Raw genomic sequence first — 16,981 nt, 5'->3', positions numbered from 1 at the left:
ACACGCCGTGTACACTCTTCTCATTTAGGAGTGGAAGGTTGTCTAAGGAGAGCAAGGGAGTGCGTGTACTGGCAAGGGATGAATGAGCACATTAAGACCTTTGTCTCCAAGTGTGACATCTGTAGGTCCATGGACCCCAAGCAACAGAAAGAGACACTATGTCCACATGATATGGTGTGTAGACCCTGGGCCAAGTTAGGGATGGACTTGTTTTCCTTTCATGATAGAAACTACCTGATTACAGTGGACTACTACTCCAACTTTTGGGAAGTGGATTACTTGCCCGATACGACAAGCAGCGCTGTGATTAGGAAGGTGAAAGCACATTTTGCAAGGCAGGGCATACCGGACGTGGTAGTGTCAGATAACGGACCACAATTCTCCTCCAAAGAGTTTCGTCTGTTTAGTGAAAAGTGGGAGTTTGAGCATAGGACGTCGTCGCCAGGATATGCCCAGAGCAACGGGAAGGCCGAGTCAGCAGTGAAAACTGCCAAGCGACTGATGATGAAAGCGGCGGCTGCGAACCAGGATGCATACGTGGCTATATTGGACCACCGAAATACACCAACCCAAGGCTTGGGTACAAGCCCAGCACAGAGACTTCTGAGTAGGCGGACTCGGACGCTTCTTCCAATCAGGGACGCTCTTTTAGAGCCGGAGTTGATCAAAAATGCAGAAGGCCTGTGGAAGAACAGTCAGAGACAGTAGAGATACTACAACCGCACTGCGAAAGACCTGGACATCCTTGAGAAAGGAGACACCGTGAGAGTTCAGCCGTTTCAGCGACATGGAGTCTGGCGGAAGGCGACGGTGCTGAAACCTGCGAGCCACAGGTCGTATGAAGTGGAGATGGAGTCGGGTGGTGTGTTACGGAGGAATCGACGTCACCTCAGGCGTGACCTTTGCCCACCGGCCTCGCCTAAAAAAGCTGAGACTGTGGAGAGTACGGCTGAGGTGGGGTCGGAACTGTGCCGTGCTGGTGACCAAGCGGCTGTGACGACCAGGTCTGGCCGTCGGGTCATTAGACCTCGATATCTGGAGGACTTCACGGAGTGATGTTTGTTTTGGAACTTTGCATGAGTCTAGGGTTGCTTGTCAGTTAAGGACAGAGAAAAAAAAAAAAAGGGAAAAAAAATGTGAGAGTTAATGAGAGTAACGTGTATTCTTTAGTTGTGATTACATTTAAATTCATAATGAGAGTAACGTGTATTCTTTAGTTGTGATTACATTTAAATTCATAGTCTTCGATGCTGTAATATGTTGCTGTCAATTAAAGAAGGTGACTTAAAAGAAAAAAAAGAAAAGATGTAACAATGGGATTGTTAGTTGGTGGTTGGGTGTTCCCAGGGGGACTGTTTTAGTAGACGCACACTGCGCCAGCAAGGCGGAAGTGGAGTGTATGAGAGCCGTGCAGTTGATGTTACAATAAAGATTCAGTGAGCAAATGAAAGAGCTCTAACCGTCCATTCTGTATAGTCATATGACAGAACAGAAAGAAACAAAAGCCACCCAGATATCTGTCTTTGTACTATTTCCTGAACTCCAGAAATGGAAGAAACTAAATATCGGAACTCGAATCAGTTGTTGAGTCTTTATTTGACCCTTTTCTTCTTGAGTACAAAAACCGAACACGCATTGGCGTAAGTTTGGCTTTTAAAAGTTGATTTACTAACTACTTCTCATTTCCACGGTGACTCAACTCCAACAATACTAAAGCTGTTGCTTTATGTTATTCATATAGAATTTTTGTTTAAAATCCCCCTGGCTCTTCTTTTTGTCTTTTCTATATTATGTACGTATTAATAACTGTGTTTGTTAATGTTAATAAAGTTTTTGGCAAAAAACGTATTAGTAAATATTTATCATGTCACTGATGGTGGAGTGGTACACTCGCCTGAGTTGTGTGCAGGCAACGTGGGTTCAGTTCCCTCTCAGTGACGGTGTCTAAGTCTGCCCTGTGACTGGCTGGCGACCAGTTCAGGGTTTGGTGCGCCTTTCGCCCGAAGTCAGCTGGGATAGGCTCCAGTACCCTCCCGCGACCCTGTTCAGGATAAGTGGTGTGGATAATGACATGACATGACAAATATTTGTCATCTCATCAATATTTGCATAACAGAGTACTGAGCTTCGAGATCCTCACGATAATAGTTCTCGAAATTATATTTCTTATCAATTTAGTTTAGTTTAGGGATATTTTATTGACAATCTAACATCACTATACAAAGACAGGAAAAAAATGGTGGTGCGGGGCGCGAATCTTTTTCTTCTTGGTAGGGGCGGGTGTGAAATAATTGAGAAGCACTGCTAGTATATGCAGACATTATATCCATACAATCTTGCAGCCCGATTTAACCACAGTATTGTTGCAAGTTCGGTAGGAGAAACGTAAACGTCCCACTGCTGATCCAGCAGCGGCTTCTCGGGAAATAGGCGGAAGTGACGTCGGAGCTGAATCGCGAATGCGGCGTTAATGTAGTTATTTTGTTGTTTTTCAACAACCGAATTAAAATATTATATAAAATATATATCAAAACAGAACAGCCAGGGGTAAAAACAAACACAGAGGCAAAGAAATATATTTGAAAAATACGTGCTTAAAGCATGACGTCATTAGCAAGCGCGCAGCTTGCGAAGGGCCTCGACCACATCCACTGACCCGTCCACACCGGAACAAAAAACGTCCACCGCTAAATTCTTCTGATTTAGTGTGGAACTGACTGTAATTTTTTCACAGGATGTCCAGTGCTACTCTAAAGGACGTCGACATAATTCATTAAGTCTTTGTGTCCCGATAATCTCATTTTCGCGCGTTGATGCTTTTCGGCGTAGTTAGTTTAGCTTGTTAGCTAGCTAGCCGCTAACGAAAAGAGGCTCATGACTCATCGCCAAGCAGAGATCAAGTGCGGATTTTTTGGAATTATCATTTGAAAATGTGTGAAAGAACGACACCCAAGTACAAAGAGGAACTTTGTGGAATAAAAGAAGAGAACGAGCAACATCATCAACTGCTGGGCGAAGTTTGCAACCAGCCTCGTGTTGTGCTACACAAAGCAGGTTTGTACCCGTCTTACTCTCATTTGCTTTGTAAAGAACGACTTTCTGTCGTTAAACATATGCATCACAACATTAAGTTGTTTGGGGAAATCGTTCAAGGTTATTGCCGTTTTATTTTTAAATATTGACTTTTACTTGCAGGTCTGCTGAACATTTGTTTATGCCAAATTAAATCAGTGCACAAAATAATTGCCAAAGAATAACCAATAGTGGGGGGTGAACTCCATGTTTTTCCCAGTATAAAATTTGAACTGATTATTTAACATATTACATTTTCTGTTTTTTATATCTTGTTCAAGCAATTCCTTACGGAAGGAATTCTGCTTGAATCTAAAATATGTGCACACTGCGGCGAAAACATCAATGGCGGTTGATCAATTTTAGTGGATAAAACACAAAATACGTTTTTTTTTTTTTTAAATCAAGTACGTATTGGTCTTATTTATTTATTAACTTTGTACTGGCTTCGTCGGGTGTAATTCAAGTTTTGTGCACATGTGCGTAGTTTCACCCCATCCAATCATTTAAAATACATTGAATGCATCCACCCAGGGTTGCACGGATCTCATCAGTGAACAAGCGCATGCTGCAAGGAATGCATCTGCATCTTTAGCTTACTATGGGCTTAAAAAGGGAGAACGTCACAACCCCCTTTTCTACCAACAAGGCCAGGAACATTTAGTTCCTGGTAATAAAGTTCCTGTGGCCCAGGTGGTTTGCATCTCGTCTGCAACTCATAGTTCTTGATCATGTATGCAAAAGACAATGATGACGTAACAGTGGGAGGTGTTGTGTTACTTTGTTACTCATTACTGACACCCTGTGGCTGTTAAGCATCATTGCAGTTACAAAATAATTCAGGGAACTCTTATCATATTATGGTGTATCTTAGTCTAATTTGGATATGTATTGGATAACTTTAATATAAACAGTCATTATTCAAATATGTCAACATGAAAGTCAGAGTGAAAGTGTTGTTGCTTAATTTATGTGTAGGGGTTTTGACTCTTCGAACGTTAATTTTGTTTTAAAGTTTATTTAGAAACAGAAATTTTCTAAAAACGTAAAAAGGGTAATGTCGGAACTTATCGCAGGATAAATGTCATTTTGGGTAAAAAAAAAACCCAAACGTAAATCATACAATAAATAGCGACTCTGATGCCAGGGCCCCTTTAATTTTTTTAGGTATCCAGATTATCATGAAAGCAAAAAGTACCCACGATGAAACTATCCATAAATGCAAAATGAAATACTTGTAAACATATTTCACTTGAAGGATTTCTATTCTATCAATGACATTATGTTGCGATGGCCCCCAGTGGTCTGCATCAATATGTTAGGGTCCCACAACAGGTGTTCCATCAGACGCACACAATAGCCTGTGTGTGCTAACTTCAGCTCGCTTCCAGAGCTGTGACTATGTCAGGAATGAAATCGGGCATCAGCCGCAACGTGTTTCCTTTTTAAATGCTCTTTTATCACAGTTGTGCTGCTAAAGCAGGGATGTCCAAACTTTTTGCAAAGGGGTCCGGATTTGATGTTGTAAAATGTGGGAGGGCCGACCTCGGCTGACATTAACTACATAAAGAACAATATATTCAAACACATTTTAGCAAGTGATTCTGTGTTTCACATTTGCTTTTTTATTTTCATTTAAACCATCAAACATGTATTTTGGTTCATTTGAAACATGAACATCACATGCAATTGAATATTTGCTTAACTTTTTTTCTTAAACAGAAGTAATTATAGTCTTGAGTGCAAATAATATTTGAACATGAATTATATCATCATGGGAGTTCAATGTTCACAGAATTTTTGAATTACAGAAATGATTATCCACAAGTGCAAGGACTAATTTGATATATATGACTTATCATCAAATATAAATGTTGAATGAACATTTTATTCTGGAATGAAAACCGACAACTTGTCTAAATTTGTGACTGAACAAAACAAAATTAAGTCAGTTATTTAAATGACAAATGACTTGCCTGCATTAATGTGACGGGTGATACTGAGATCTGGACTGCAGCACAAAGGCCAGGTCTGGCTCAAAGATGCGCGAGGTGAGAGTCTGTGAGCCGTGTCCTCACGCGACTCTGATTTAAGTTCATAACCGAGAATGTCTTTTCACACAAATACGTCGACCCAAACAAGCTCAGCATTTTCCTAGCAAACCCTCGAATCTCTCGAAACCTGCCTTTATCCATCTGTCGGTAAAAGTTGTCGAGAGAAAGTTGCCGGTGCCGACTGCGGCTCTCGGGGTCACACTGCGGCTCAATGAGCTCCAGCTGGGCTGGAACATTCTTTGTGTCCACGGAGAAAGGTGATGAAAAAAGAGGATATGCTTCTCAATAGCTGCAAAATTCAGAAAGCGTCGTGTGAACTCTTCAGCCAAAGACTTCCTATCTAATGCGTACTTTGTTTGCGCACTGATATTGCTCTCAGTCAACTTTCCTTTTTTTGTTTATTGTCGCCATTTTAGAAATTGGGGGTAAAGGTCACCCGGGGTGATGTCGCAGAGTGGTACTGCCTCTAGTGGGTAAATTAGGAACAGCAATTAAGAAGAGAGCGAACTAAGCACTGTATATGTGCGGGCCAGAATGTATTAATTTTATTACAGAGGCTGCGGGCCAGATGAAGTTTGACCCCGGGCCGCATTTGGCCCCCGGGCCGGACTTGGGACATGTCTGTGCTAAAGGGAGGTTTACATCGTAGGACGTAATTTTGTGAAATGCCCCCATGGTCCGGTCCAAATCGGGGTCGCACGCATTGATTCGTGTTCGGCAGGCACAAGTCAAGGTAGCACGGTAGAAACAAAATAAGACAAAGTCGCCGCCTGAGGTTTGACTTGGCCAAACCAAATTTGTCTTTTTGTGTCCTGCAGACGTCAGTGAAAACGATCTCCTTTCTGTGAAAGAGGAGCCAGACTGGACTCACATCAAAAAGGAGGAGGAGGAGGAGGAGATCAACAAGTCACCAGTGAACGTTGTCCATATAAAGACTGACGATGAAAACAAGGATGAGAGTGAGGACAAGAGAGGGGCGGAGCCTCCAAGCAGCAGCTCAAGTCATCACGTGACAAGAGAAGGCCGGGAGGAAGGATACAACCTCTACGTGGTCTCCCGGACGAGTCGGCGGTCCCCCGTCGACGACGAATGTATCCTGCCGGCACCCATATTACCCCACGACTCGGTCCGGAGGACCGGTCAGGGAGAGGGCGCCGCCACTATCTCTTGCCACCTTTTGGCTATGGCTCCTGCGGTGCCCCCGACTCATTCCCCTCCGGCAGAGGATTTTCGGCGACGCACCTCCCCCTCACAACGGCCTCTCCACCGAGCCGCAGAAGGTGATTGCGCTAGCTGGGCGAACCTTGGGAGGTTCCGCCCAGGCGCCAGCCCAACAACAACAACAACAACAACAACAGAAGGTGATGAAGACCACTGGGGGCCATCACAAGCACATAATGAGGACACATTATCAGACGCTCATGACGATGATGATGATGATGATGATGGGCAAGCCAAAGGTGAAAGGGCACATCACACTGACTCATTAACTTCAAAGCTGTCTTTAAAACCGCACACAAGAACACACAGTGGAGAAAAAACATTTTCTTGCTCGGTTTGTGGCAAAAGCTTCTCTCGAAAGTTTCATTTAACAATCCACACAAGAACACACAGTGGAGAAAAACCATTTTCTTGCTCGGTTTGTGGCAAAAGCTTCTCTCGAAAGTTTCATTTAACAATCCACACAAGAACACACAGTGGAGAAAAACCTATTTCATGCTCAGTTTGTGGCAAGAGTTTCTCTGACAAGTCTAATTTAACAAGCCACACAAGAACACACAGTGGTGAAAAACCTTTTTCTTACTCGGTTTGTGGCAAAAGCTTCTCTCGAAAGTCTCATTTAGTAAGGCACACAAGAATGCACAGTGGAGAAAAACCTTTTTCATGCTCAGTTTGTGGCAAGAGTTTCTCTGACAAGTCTAATTTAACAAGCCACACAACAACACACAGTGGTGAAAAATCTTTTTCCTGCTCAGTTTGTGGAAAATGCTTCTCGAAAAAGACATATTTAACAGAACACAAAAGAACACACACTGGAGAAAAACCTTTTTCCTGTACAGTTTGTGGCAAAAGCTTTTATGTAAAGTCAATTTTAACAGATCACACAAGAACACACACTGGAGAAAAACCTTTTTCCTGCTCAGTTTGTGGCAAGAGTTTCTCTCGGTCTCATTTAATAATTCACACAAGAACGCACAGTTGAGAAAAACCTTTTTTCCTGCTCAGTTTGTGGCAAGAGTTTCTCTCGAAGGTCTCATTTAATAATTCACACAAGAACGCACAGTGGAGAAAAACCTTTTTCCTGCTCAGTTTGTGCCAAGAGTTTCTCTCAAAAGTCGCGTTTACGAAACCACACAAGAACACACAGTGGAGACAAGCCATTCAGTTGCAGCGTTTGTTCTAAAAAATTCTTCACTAAACAGAGTGCTGAGAGACACGATTGTGCTGGCGAGAATTGCAGCGATCCTTGAAGATTAAAAAAAGGAAAAAAAATGAAAGAACCGACTCTTTGTGGTAAGATGTAAATGTGATTTTCAATAAAATATGATGAAATTGAATTTTGCAAAGCTCTTTTATTGACACAAGGCCAATGTGATCAGTGCCAGAAGAAGCAATGTGTCTGAGTGATGATGATTTGTTTTGGTGTTTACATCAAACATGTAAATAAAATTTATTGCCTTTACCTGGAATAACATTTTTTAACATTATGCTTTTCAGTTGTCTTTTTAATCGTACTTAATGGAAAAGGTGTGAGAAGAAACGGTGCTTATGAAATTGGTGCCTTCGACAATCATCAATAAAATCACTTGTTCCACTTGCGCTGTGTGAAAAGGTGAAAAACTAAACTCGTAGTTGAACTATAAAAAGAACCAGAAAGAGAAATGCAAATAGTCTCGGTTTCTCTTTCTAGGTTGAGCTCTATCAAGCGTTTGGGGTTTGTTGCTAAGCAGAATCTCACTTCGGAAAAACTATAATTTTGTCAAATATACAAAATACTCTTTTCATGCTATATTATATTTTTTATACTTTGGATTGCTTATATAATGAAATCGGGAAATATTAAAATTTAAAATTGGAAACCACATACAGATTTAATGCAATTAATAAGAAATATAGAAACATTTTATAAATATTGAACACATTGAGAAGAGTTAATCTTGAAATAAATATTGAAATATAAAAAATACTTAGGTATTAAATTAATTCAATAACCCGACCCCGGAATGAGTGGCAGAGAACGGCTGGATGGATGGAATAATTTAAATTGCACACATATTCAAATGAACAAATATGTTCAGAAATATTCAAGTGTGAAATAAAAAGGTTTAAATTAATATTGATAATTTTACATATTAAAATAATTGAATAAATATTGTAGTATTACATTAGCACGCTTAAATATACATTGAAATAAATAAAAAAAAAGTTGTGTATTTTTAAATGGCCTAATATAGATATGGGATGTAATTCTCTTTATGAAACTATGAAGGGACTGGAGGTCACAGTCGTGACCAGTCTTGGTTCTGAAGTTCCGATGTAACCAGATACTGCCCTGAGAGAAAATAGGCCTGAGCATTGTTTATGGTGGGGGCAATTCTCTCGCCAGGTCAGTGACCTTCCAGGGTGTGAAAGTAATTTAAGGTGGTCACGAGTAGACTGGTCGTATCAACGGTTAGACGCATCTGCTCTCCCTCTGGGGGACTTTTGGAGGGAAATCCCGAAGACTAGCGTGATGGGAATGCATATGCAACAAGGGAAAATTAGATATTCATACAGGGAATGTCTGAGAGGGGGCTCACACGTTTTTGGGGAGACTTCTTTTGACATCAGCATGTGACGAGAATAAAATCTTTCTCGAACCAGTTCTTTTTCATCACCAATCCAGCCTTGCTCGGCTGCCTCTCCGGAAGGCAGCAAGGACCCACACTTCAAAGACAAAATATACTACATATTGAAAGAAAAATAATACTCAGATATTGAAATAAGTATAGAATTGAATGAATAAACAACAAAGAAATAAATACCTCCTGGAAAATATCATTATTTATCAACAATTGTCAACATTTTTCTTTCTTAAACATTCTTCAGCAATCGTAATTTTATTTTTTTTTATTTTACTTTTTAAGTTACTTCAGTGCATTTCACACCTGTGCCTTCGGGGAATTCCTACTTTGTTCTACTTGAATAAATCCCCATCAAAATACCATCATTTATGACTGTGAGCCAGGGCTGGAAAGCGGTGAAGGTGGATTCTTAAAACGCTGACAAGGGAAAAGGTTGGTTAACAAGGATTTATTTTGACCGGCAAATGACAATCAATACACGATAGGCAAGGTAACTTGCTATGAATAATACTTTGGTATCTATTAGTGATGGGTCCAACGACACCGAGGCGTCGATGCGCGCGCCGAGCTTCCAGGGCAAACCCTGGCACGTTACTTTGCATGAAATATCCGCAAGATGGAAGACGTCACTGTTGATGCGCACTCAGAGGTGCAGCGCTATATGTCAGCAGGACACGTTGCACGTACGGAAGACTCGCTCTTATACTGGAAGTCCATGGAGGCAACGTTCCCTCATCTATTTCTATTAGCCACACAGGCGTTGTGCACACCGCCCTCTTCAGGGCCTTGTGCGAGGATCTTCTCAAAGGCGGGGGAAATTGCCTAAAAAAAAAAGAAATTGACTGAATAACAAAACGCTGGAGAAACTAATTTTTTGGAATAAAAATCTTTAATTACAATGAGTCTATCTATTGTCATTCACAACACTTTTACTTGGGCATTCAGACAGATGTTCTCTTAATTTATCAACTGCGTCTCGAATATCAAAGATTTTTTTTATGAAATTGCGTGTATGTAAAAATAATGTGAAAGCAAATGCCTAATCAGAATCAGAAATCGCTTTGTTATTGTACTCAAGTGTGCAACGAGATTAGAGAGCTCCCCTCTCCAGTGCAATACAACAATAATTCAGTTAAATATATAAATTAGATAAGAGAATAATTAGTGCGATGGAAAGGAATACGAAATAGGATATATAAAAACACATCACGTCGCTAATCAATGGAATTGGATAAAATTAGTTTGACAGATCAGTGTCAGATGACCCTGTCAAATGTTTCCTGCAAGTCCACCAGGTGTCAGTATTCAGCAACACAGTGTCAACACAATGTCAATACATTGTGTCACTGTGTCAAAACGATACAGGATGCCTCATCTACCCATCACTACTTGATAGAGCTCAACCTAGAAAGTGTTTTTAGCAAGTCAGAAATTTATTCAGAAAGTGAAATATTAAATGTATGTGAGGGGATATTCGAAGAGTTTGAGTTATGTTCAATGGACCATACATATACGAGCCAGCCAAACACAGCGAGAAAACCAGCGCTGACTCCAGTCGCTATCAAGTTGCCAACTCCTGACATACCAAAACCTTTGAGAGAAACTGAGACTGCTTGCATTTCTCTTTCTGGTTCTTTTTCGAGTTCAGTTTTTCACCTTTTCACAGCGTAATGAAGGCCAGTTGAGCAAGTGGAACAAGTGATTTTATTGATGATTGTGGAAGGCACCGATTTCATAAGCACCGTTTCTTCTCACACCTTTTCCATTAAGTACGATTAAAAAGACAACTGAAAAGCATAACGTTAACAAATGTTGTTCTAGGCAAAGGCAATTAATTTCATTTATAATGTCTGATGTTAACGCACAAAAAAACTCATCCTCACTCAGACACAATGGTTCTTCTGGCACTGATCACATTGGCTTTGTGTCAATAAAAGATCTTTGCAAAATTCAATTTCATCATATTTTATTGAAAATCACATTCACATCTTACCACAAAGAGTCGGTTCCTTCAGTTTTTTTTGTCATTTTTTAAGCTTCAAGCATCGCTGCTTTTGTCACCAACACAATTGTGTCTCTCAGCACTATGTTTAGTGGAGAATGTTTTAGCACAAACGCTGCAACTGAATGGCTTGTCTCGACTGTGTGTTCTTGTATGGCTTGTAAAATTCGACTTTTGAGAGAAACTCTTGCCACAAACTGAGCATGAAAAAGGTTTTTCTCCACTGTGTGTTCTTGTGTGCATTTGTAAATGTGACTTTACAGAGAAGCGTCTACCACAAACTGAGCAGGAAAAGGGTTTTTCTCCAGTGTGCTTTCTTGTGTGGCTTATTAAACTTGCCTTTATAGAAAAGCTTTCACCACAAACCAAGCAGGAAAAGGGTTTTTCTCCAGTATGTGTTGTTGTGTGTTTTGTTAAACTTGACTTATCAGAGAAACCTTTGCCACAAACTGAGCACGAAAAGGGTTTTTCTCCACTGTGTGTTCTTGTGTGGCTTGTTAACGTTGACTTGACAGAGAAGCATTTTCCACAAACTGAGCAGGAAAAAGGTTTTTCTCCACTGTGTGTTCTTGTGTGGCTTGTTAACGTTGAGTTTTGAGAGAAGCTTTTACCACAAACTGAGCAGGAAAAAGGTTTTTCTCCACTGTGAGTTCTTGTGTGGCTTGTTAACGTTGACTTTACAGAGAAGCATTTTCCACAAACTGAGCAGGAAAAAGGTTTTTCTCCACTGTGTATTCTTCTATGTTTTGTTAAAGTTGATTTTAGAGAGAATCCTTTGCCACAAACTGAGCAGGCGAAGGTTTTTTCTCCGCAGTGCGTTCTTATATGTTCTTTTAAACTTGACTTTTGAGAGAAACTCTTGCCACAAACTGAGCATGAAAAAGGTTTTTCTCCAGTGTGTGTTTTTATGTGACTTGTTAAATTTGACTTTAAAGAAAATCTTTTGCCACAAACTGAGCAGGAAACGTTTTTTTCTCCAGTGTGTGTTTTTATGTGACTTGTTAAATTTGACTTTAAAGAAAAGCTTTTGCCACAAACTGAGCAGGAAAAGTTTTTTTCTCCACTGTGTGTTTTTATGTGACTTGTAACATTTGACTTTCCAGAAAAGCTTTTGCCACAAACTGAGCAGGAGAAAGGTTTTTCGCCACTGTGTGTTCTTGTGTGTTCTGTTAAACTTGCCTTTTGAGAGAAGCATTTTCCACAAACTGAGCATGAAAAAGGTTTTTCTCCAGTGTGTAATCGTGTATGTGTTTTTAAATTTGACTTTAAAGAAAAGCTTTTGCCACAAACTGAGCAGCAAAAAGATGTTTCTCCACTGTGTGTTCTTGTGTGAATTGTCAAATGAAACTTTCGAGAGAAAATTTTGCCACAAATTGAGCAAAAAAGAGGTTTTTCTTGACCGTGGTTTCTTGTGTGTCGTTTTAAAGACAACTTTGAGGTTAATGAGTCAGTGTGACATGCCCTTTCAGTTTTGGCTTGCCCATCATCTTCATCATCATCATCGTCATGAGTGTCTGATAATGTGTCCTCATTTTGTGCTTGTGATGGCCCCCAGTGGTCTTCATCAACTTCTGTTGCCACGTGACGACTTGAACTGCTGCTTGGAGGCTCCGCCCCTCTGTTGTCCTCACTCTCATCCTTGTTTTCATCTTCAGTCGTTATAGGGACGTTCACTGGTGACTTGTTGATCTCCTCCTCCTCCTCCTCCTCCTTTTTGATGTGAGTCCAGTCTGGCTCCTCTTTCACAGAAAGGAGATCGTTTTCACTGACGTCTGTAGGACACAAAGACAAATTTGGTTTGGTCAAGTCAAAGCTCAGGCGGCAACTTTGTCTGATATTGTTTCTACCATGCTACCTTGACTTGTGCCTGCCGCACACGGAGCAATGCGTGCGACCCCAATTTGGACCGGACCATGGGGGTATTTCACAAAATTACGTCCGATGATAAGCTGTGATAAACGAGCATTTAAAAAGGAAGCACGTGTCGGCTGATGCCCGATTTCATTCCTGACATAGTCACAGACGTTTTTGGAAGCGAGCTGAAGTTAGCACACACAGGCTCTTGTGTGCGTCTGATGGAACACATGTTGTGGGACCCTAACATATTGATGCAGACCACTGGGGGCCATCGCAACATAATGTCATGGATAGAATAGAAATCCTTCAAGTAAAATATGTTTACAAGTATTTCATTTTGCATTTATAGTTTCATCGTGGGTACTTTTTGCTTTCATGATAATCTGGATACCTAAAAAAATTAAAGGGGCCCTGGCATCAGAGTCGCTATTTATTGTATGATTTACGTTTGGTTTTTTTTTTTACCCAAAATGACATTTATCCTGCGATAAGTTCCGGCATTACCCTTTTTACGTTTTTAGAAAATTTCTGTTTCTAAATAAACTTTAAAACAAAATTAACGTTCGAAGAGTCAAAACCCCTACACATAAATTAAGCAACAACACTTTCACTCTGACTTTCGTGTTGACATATTTGAATAATGACTGTATATTTTAAAGTTATCCAATACATATTCAAATTAGACTAAGATACACCATAATATTATAAGAGTTCCCTGAATTATTTTGTAACTGCAATGATGCTTAACAGCCATAGGGTGTCAGTAATGAGTAACAAAGTAACACAAGACCTCCCACTGATACATCCTCAATGTCATTTGGATAGATTACCAGGAACTATAAGATGCAAACCACCTGGGCCACAGGAACTTTATGACCAGGAACTAAATGTTCCTGGACTTGTTGGTAGAAAAGGGGGTTTTGACATTCTCCCTTTTTAAGCCCATAGTAAGCCAAAGATGCAGATGCATTCCTTGCAGCATGCGCTTGATCACTGATGAGATCCGTGCAACCCTGGGTGGATGGATTAAATGTATTTTAAATGTTTGGATGAGGTGAAACTATGCACACGTGCACAAAACAGTGCAGGGCCACCGGAGGTTCATTGACCGAGCCAGTAAAAATTTCATAAATAAGACCAATACGTACTTGATTTATTAAAAAAACGTAATCATTTGTGTTTTATTCACGAACATTGATCAACCTCCATTGATCTTATTGCCGCAGTGTGCACATTTTTTAGAGTCAGGCAGAATTCCTTCCGTAAGGAATTGCTTGAACATGATATGTCAGAGAGGTTGTCAAAAACGAGACAAGCCTTCACAAATGAATCACCCAGCCAAGATTGTCTTTGTCACTTGCGAGGAGCAGTCCGGCAAAGAGAAAAGCGTTCCCGCTCCTGTGCGGCGTTTTATTGAAGCACAGCAAAGCAATTTGAATATGCCAACCCATAAAGAATGGAAAAACATGAACACTGACTTTATCACACCCGTCCACACTCTTCCTGTTGTTCGAACGGTTTCAGCTTACAAGACATGTTTGGGTCAAACTTCTGTTCAATGCGAGCTAAACGGTTTCCTGTCAAACACGGTTCAAGACGTGCATCTGTTTTTGTGGCTTCCGGCTAAACTGCCAGCATAGACACAACTCTGTTACCACTGAACTCACGTTTTCCTGTTTAAGAGGTCCATGTTTTTGTGACCTTCTATTAACCTGTAAGCATAGTTTTGAAACATGATGACATGACAAACTTAATTTCTTTCACAATAATATAAAAACTTTTGCAGATATAGCAAAAACAAATTGGAGAAGCTGTGGAGCAGAGCACAACATCAGTCAGACCCCGGGTCCACGACCCCTCTGGCAAAGACGCAAACAGAGCTTTTGCTTCAGAGTGACCCATTCCCTGTCTACCATACTGTCGAGAAATTCGGAAAATGTTCCATAACAGAGGAATTCGTAATGGGTGCTGAAACACCACCCTGGTCTCAGAGCTGCCCAGTCGACTGGAACGGAGGACAACATATGCTTCCCCCGGCGGATGTGCACAGTGAAATTCAGTCCCACTCGAATTCCAGTGTTTCACAGGTGCGGGTTCGGTCCATGGCAGTGACTCGGCCAATGTCAAGAGTCCCACAAGGGTGACAGTGTTGTTGCTCACTGTTGCTCGTCAAGCTTGCAAAGCGTGGAACATCTTGTTCCACCATCAAAAACTGTTGTCCATCAATCATCACCGGAATGCCAAGACCTGCCGGTCCTTGAATGCTGAGGCTCCGCGGGCACCCCTATCGTGGAATGTGGTCCCAATCGGGTTGAGGCGTCAAGTGTGCGTTTGGAAGCCATAGAAGCGTTGTCGGAGGAGGGGGTAGCGATGGCGCCCCCGTGCTAGAGGAGCTCTTTGTGACTGGCATGGCGCTGGACCACAGGATGGCACATTTCAGGAAGTGGCTCGGTTTGGACCGCTCATCACCCAGTGACCCCACACCCCACAGCAAAAGCACGTCCCACTCACAACCCATGTCTATAACCACCCCCACTTCTGTTATGTGACCTTGTTAACCGGCCGGTGCGGACAACAAGTCTGCTGTGGCACTGCGCCACCAGAACCTGGCCCAGGAGCAGCGGAAACGCTAAGAGCAGACGCAATGGGAGCTGCATGCGTCGGCTGCTGCATTAGCTGCTTCCCCCCTGTTTTATTTTTTTTCCCCCATATTCTTTTTTCCGTTCCCGGTGAATTAGCACTCTTGGCCCTCTGAACCCGCAAGTGTAACAATTCTTTTTCTACATCCAATACAATATTTTCTTTCATCGATGCAGAAACGGGGGTTCTACTCATACTGATTAGCAGTTTCTCATTGACGGACTGTTTCGCATGATGTCAGTAACTGGGAGGCGCACGCCCTCGAGGACGGCCACCCGGCACAGCTGTGTGGTGGTGACACTATTGGACGGGTCACTGGCGGAAGCTTCAATCCATTCACGTCTCGCCCCGTCTCCCATAAGAGCTCACCAACTTAATCCCTCATCATATTTTACAAACGCCAATACCAATTGGTTTTGTCTTCTGTTTATGATTCATATTCAATTCCCATTGTGCCGGAGCCTATAGAGGACTGTATATTTACCTGAGGGGATGACCTATTTACCAAATTAACAATCAAATAATTTTAGTCTTTGCTTATCACTATAATAATTGAGGGAAATTAACATGCAATTATGACAATCACTTTGGCACAATAACACCATGAATATTCGATTAGCAAGAATACACATTTAATATTCTTAGAAATAATTATTCAGCCAAATTACAATATCTAATTCACCCATATATCAATGCAATCGAACTCAATGTCCTTGTATAACATCAAAATGTACCAATTTGATGCCCGGGTTGGTGGAGCTCGTGAATGGAGGCTGACGTCGGGGAAATCCTCCTTCTTGATGTATCCCAAGCTATGCGCGGCAAAGCAGGTGGATCCAAGTGCGCAATTGTCGAGGGGGGGGGCTAGGAAGCGCCGGTGGGAGCGGAGAATTATCTTAATCCGAGTGGGGGGGAACGAAGGTCGATCCTCACTGGCGAGGGAAAGGCTGGGTGAACTGTCCGAGGACAACGGGGCTCTGCCGCGAGGGAGAATGGCCGTACTTAGCCCACTGAAGCTAACTAGCCTGGATGCTCGCTAGCTTGGTCGCCGACAGAGACGCCACACACAAGGCAGCACAATCCACCGCAACGAATCCTCCTTTCCCGAGGCGTCACTTTGTTCGATGGACGACGTGGGTTAACGTCACCAATCCACTTTGCTGGCGTACGAGTTAGCGACCCTTCTTGGTGATGAGAACAGTATACAGTAATCCCCCGCTACTTCGCGGTTCACCTTTCGCGGCTTCAGTGCTTCGCGGGTCTAAAAAATATTCAAAAATTAAACTTTTTTGCCCGGGCACGATCGGGGCTCTCCATTCGCTCCGCTCCGCGGGGGCATTGTAGTTTCGCCGAGCGGCACGACGGGGCGCTGGAGCGGTTAGACGGCCGGCGTGTGCCGAAGAAGAGCGTGGGCGGAGAGGAGAGTGGACGAAGAAGAGCACGTTCCCTCGGAAACGATTTGGGGCGACGTTTCGCGCGGTTCGGACCGTACCAGAGCTCCGGCCAGCGTG

The 16,981-nt window shown here is 42.0% G+C and overlaps 1 protein-coding gene across 1 annotated transcript; it reads right to left on the bottom strand.

The window, feature by feature from the left end:
• Window positions 1-779: 779 nt before the first annotated feature.
• Window positions 780-15,348, bottom strand: LOC148342201 (uncharacterized). Its single transcript, XM_088288094.1, has 3 exons — window positions 15,342-15,348; window positions 11,033-12,622; window positions 780-820 (listed from the first exon to the last, which is right to left on the bottom strand). The coding sequence occupies exons 1-3, from the start codon at window positions 15,346-15,348 to the stop codon at window positions 780-782; spliced, it is 1,638 nt and encodes a 545-aa protein (XP_088144220.1).
• Between the last annotated feature and the right edge of the window lie 1,633 nt (window positions 15,349-16,981).

Source organism: Idiotropiscis lumnitzeri, chromosome 2 (assembly GCF_059441095.1).
Source record: "Idiotropiscis lumnitzeri isolate Australia: NSW breed Sydney's pygmy pipehorse chromosome 2, RoL_Ilum_1.0, whole genome shotgun sequence".
Classification (NCBI taxonomy): domain Eukaryota; kingdom Metazoa; phylum Chordata; class Actinopteri; order Syngnathiformes; family Syngnathidae; genus Idiotropiscis; species Idiotropiscis lumnitzeri.
The sequence above is the reverse complement of the archived record's forward strand: the minus strand, read 5'-3'. Positions and strand labels throughout refer to the sequence as shown.

Excerpts from the sequence above, each read along its gene's own strand:
- LOC148342201 (XM_088288094.1), bottom strand. Across the intron at positions 821-11,032 it reads TGAGAGACACAATTGTGTTG|GTTTCAGCACCGTCGCCTTC; the intron begins GTGACAAAAGCA and ends TGTGGCTCGCAG.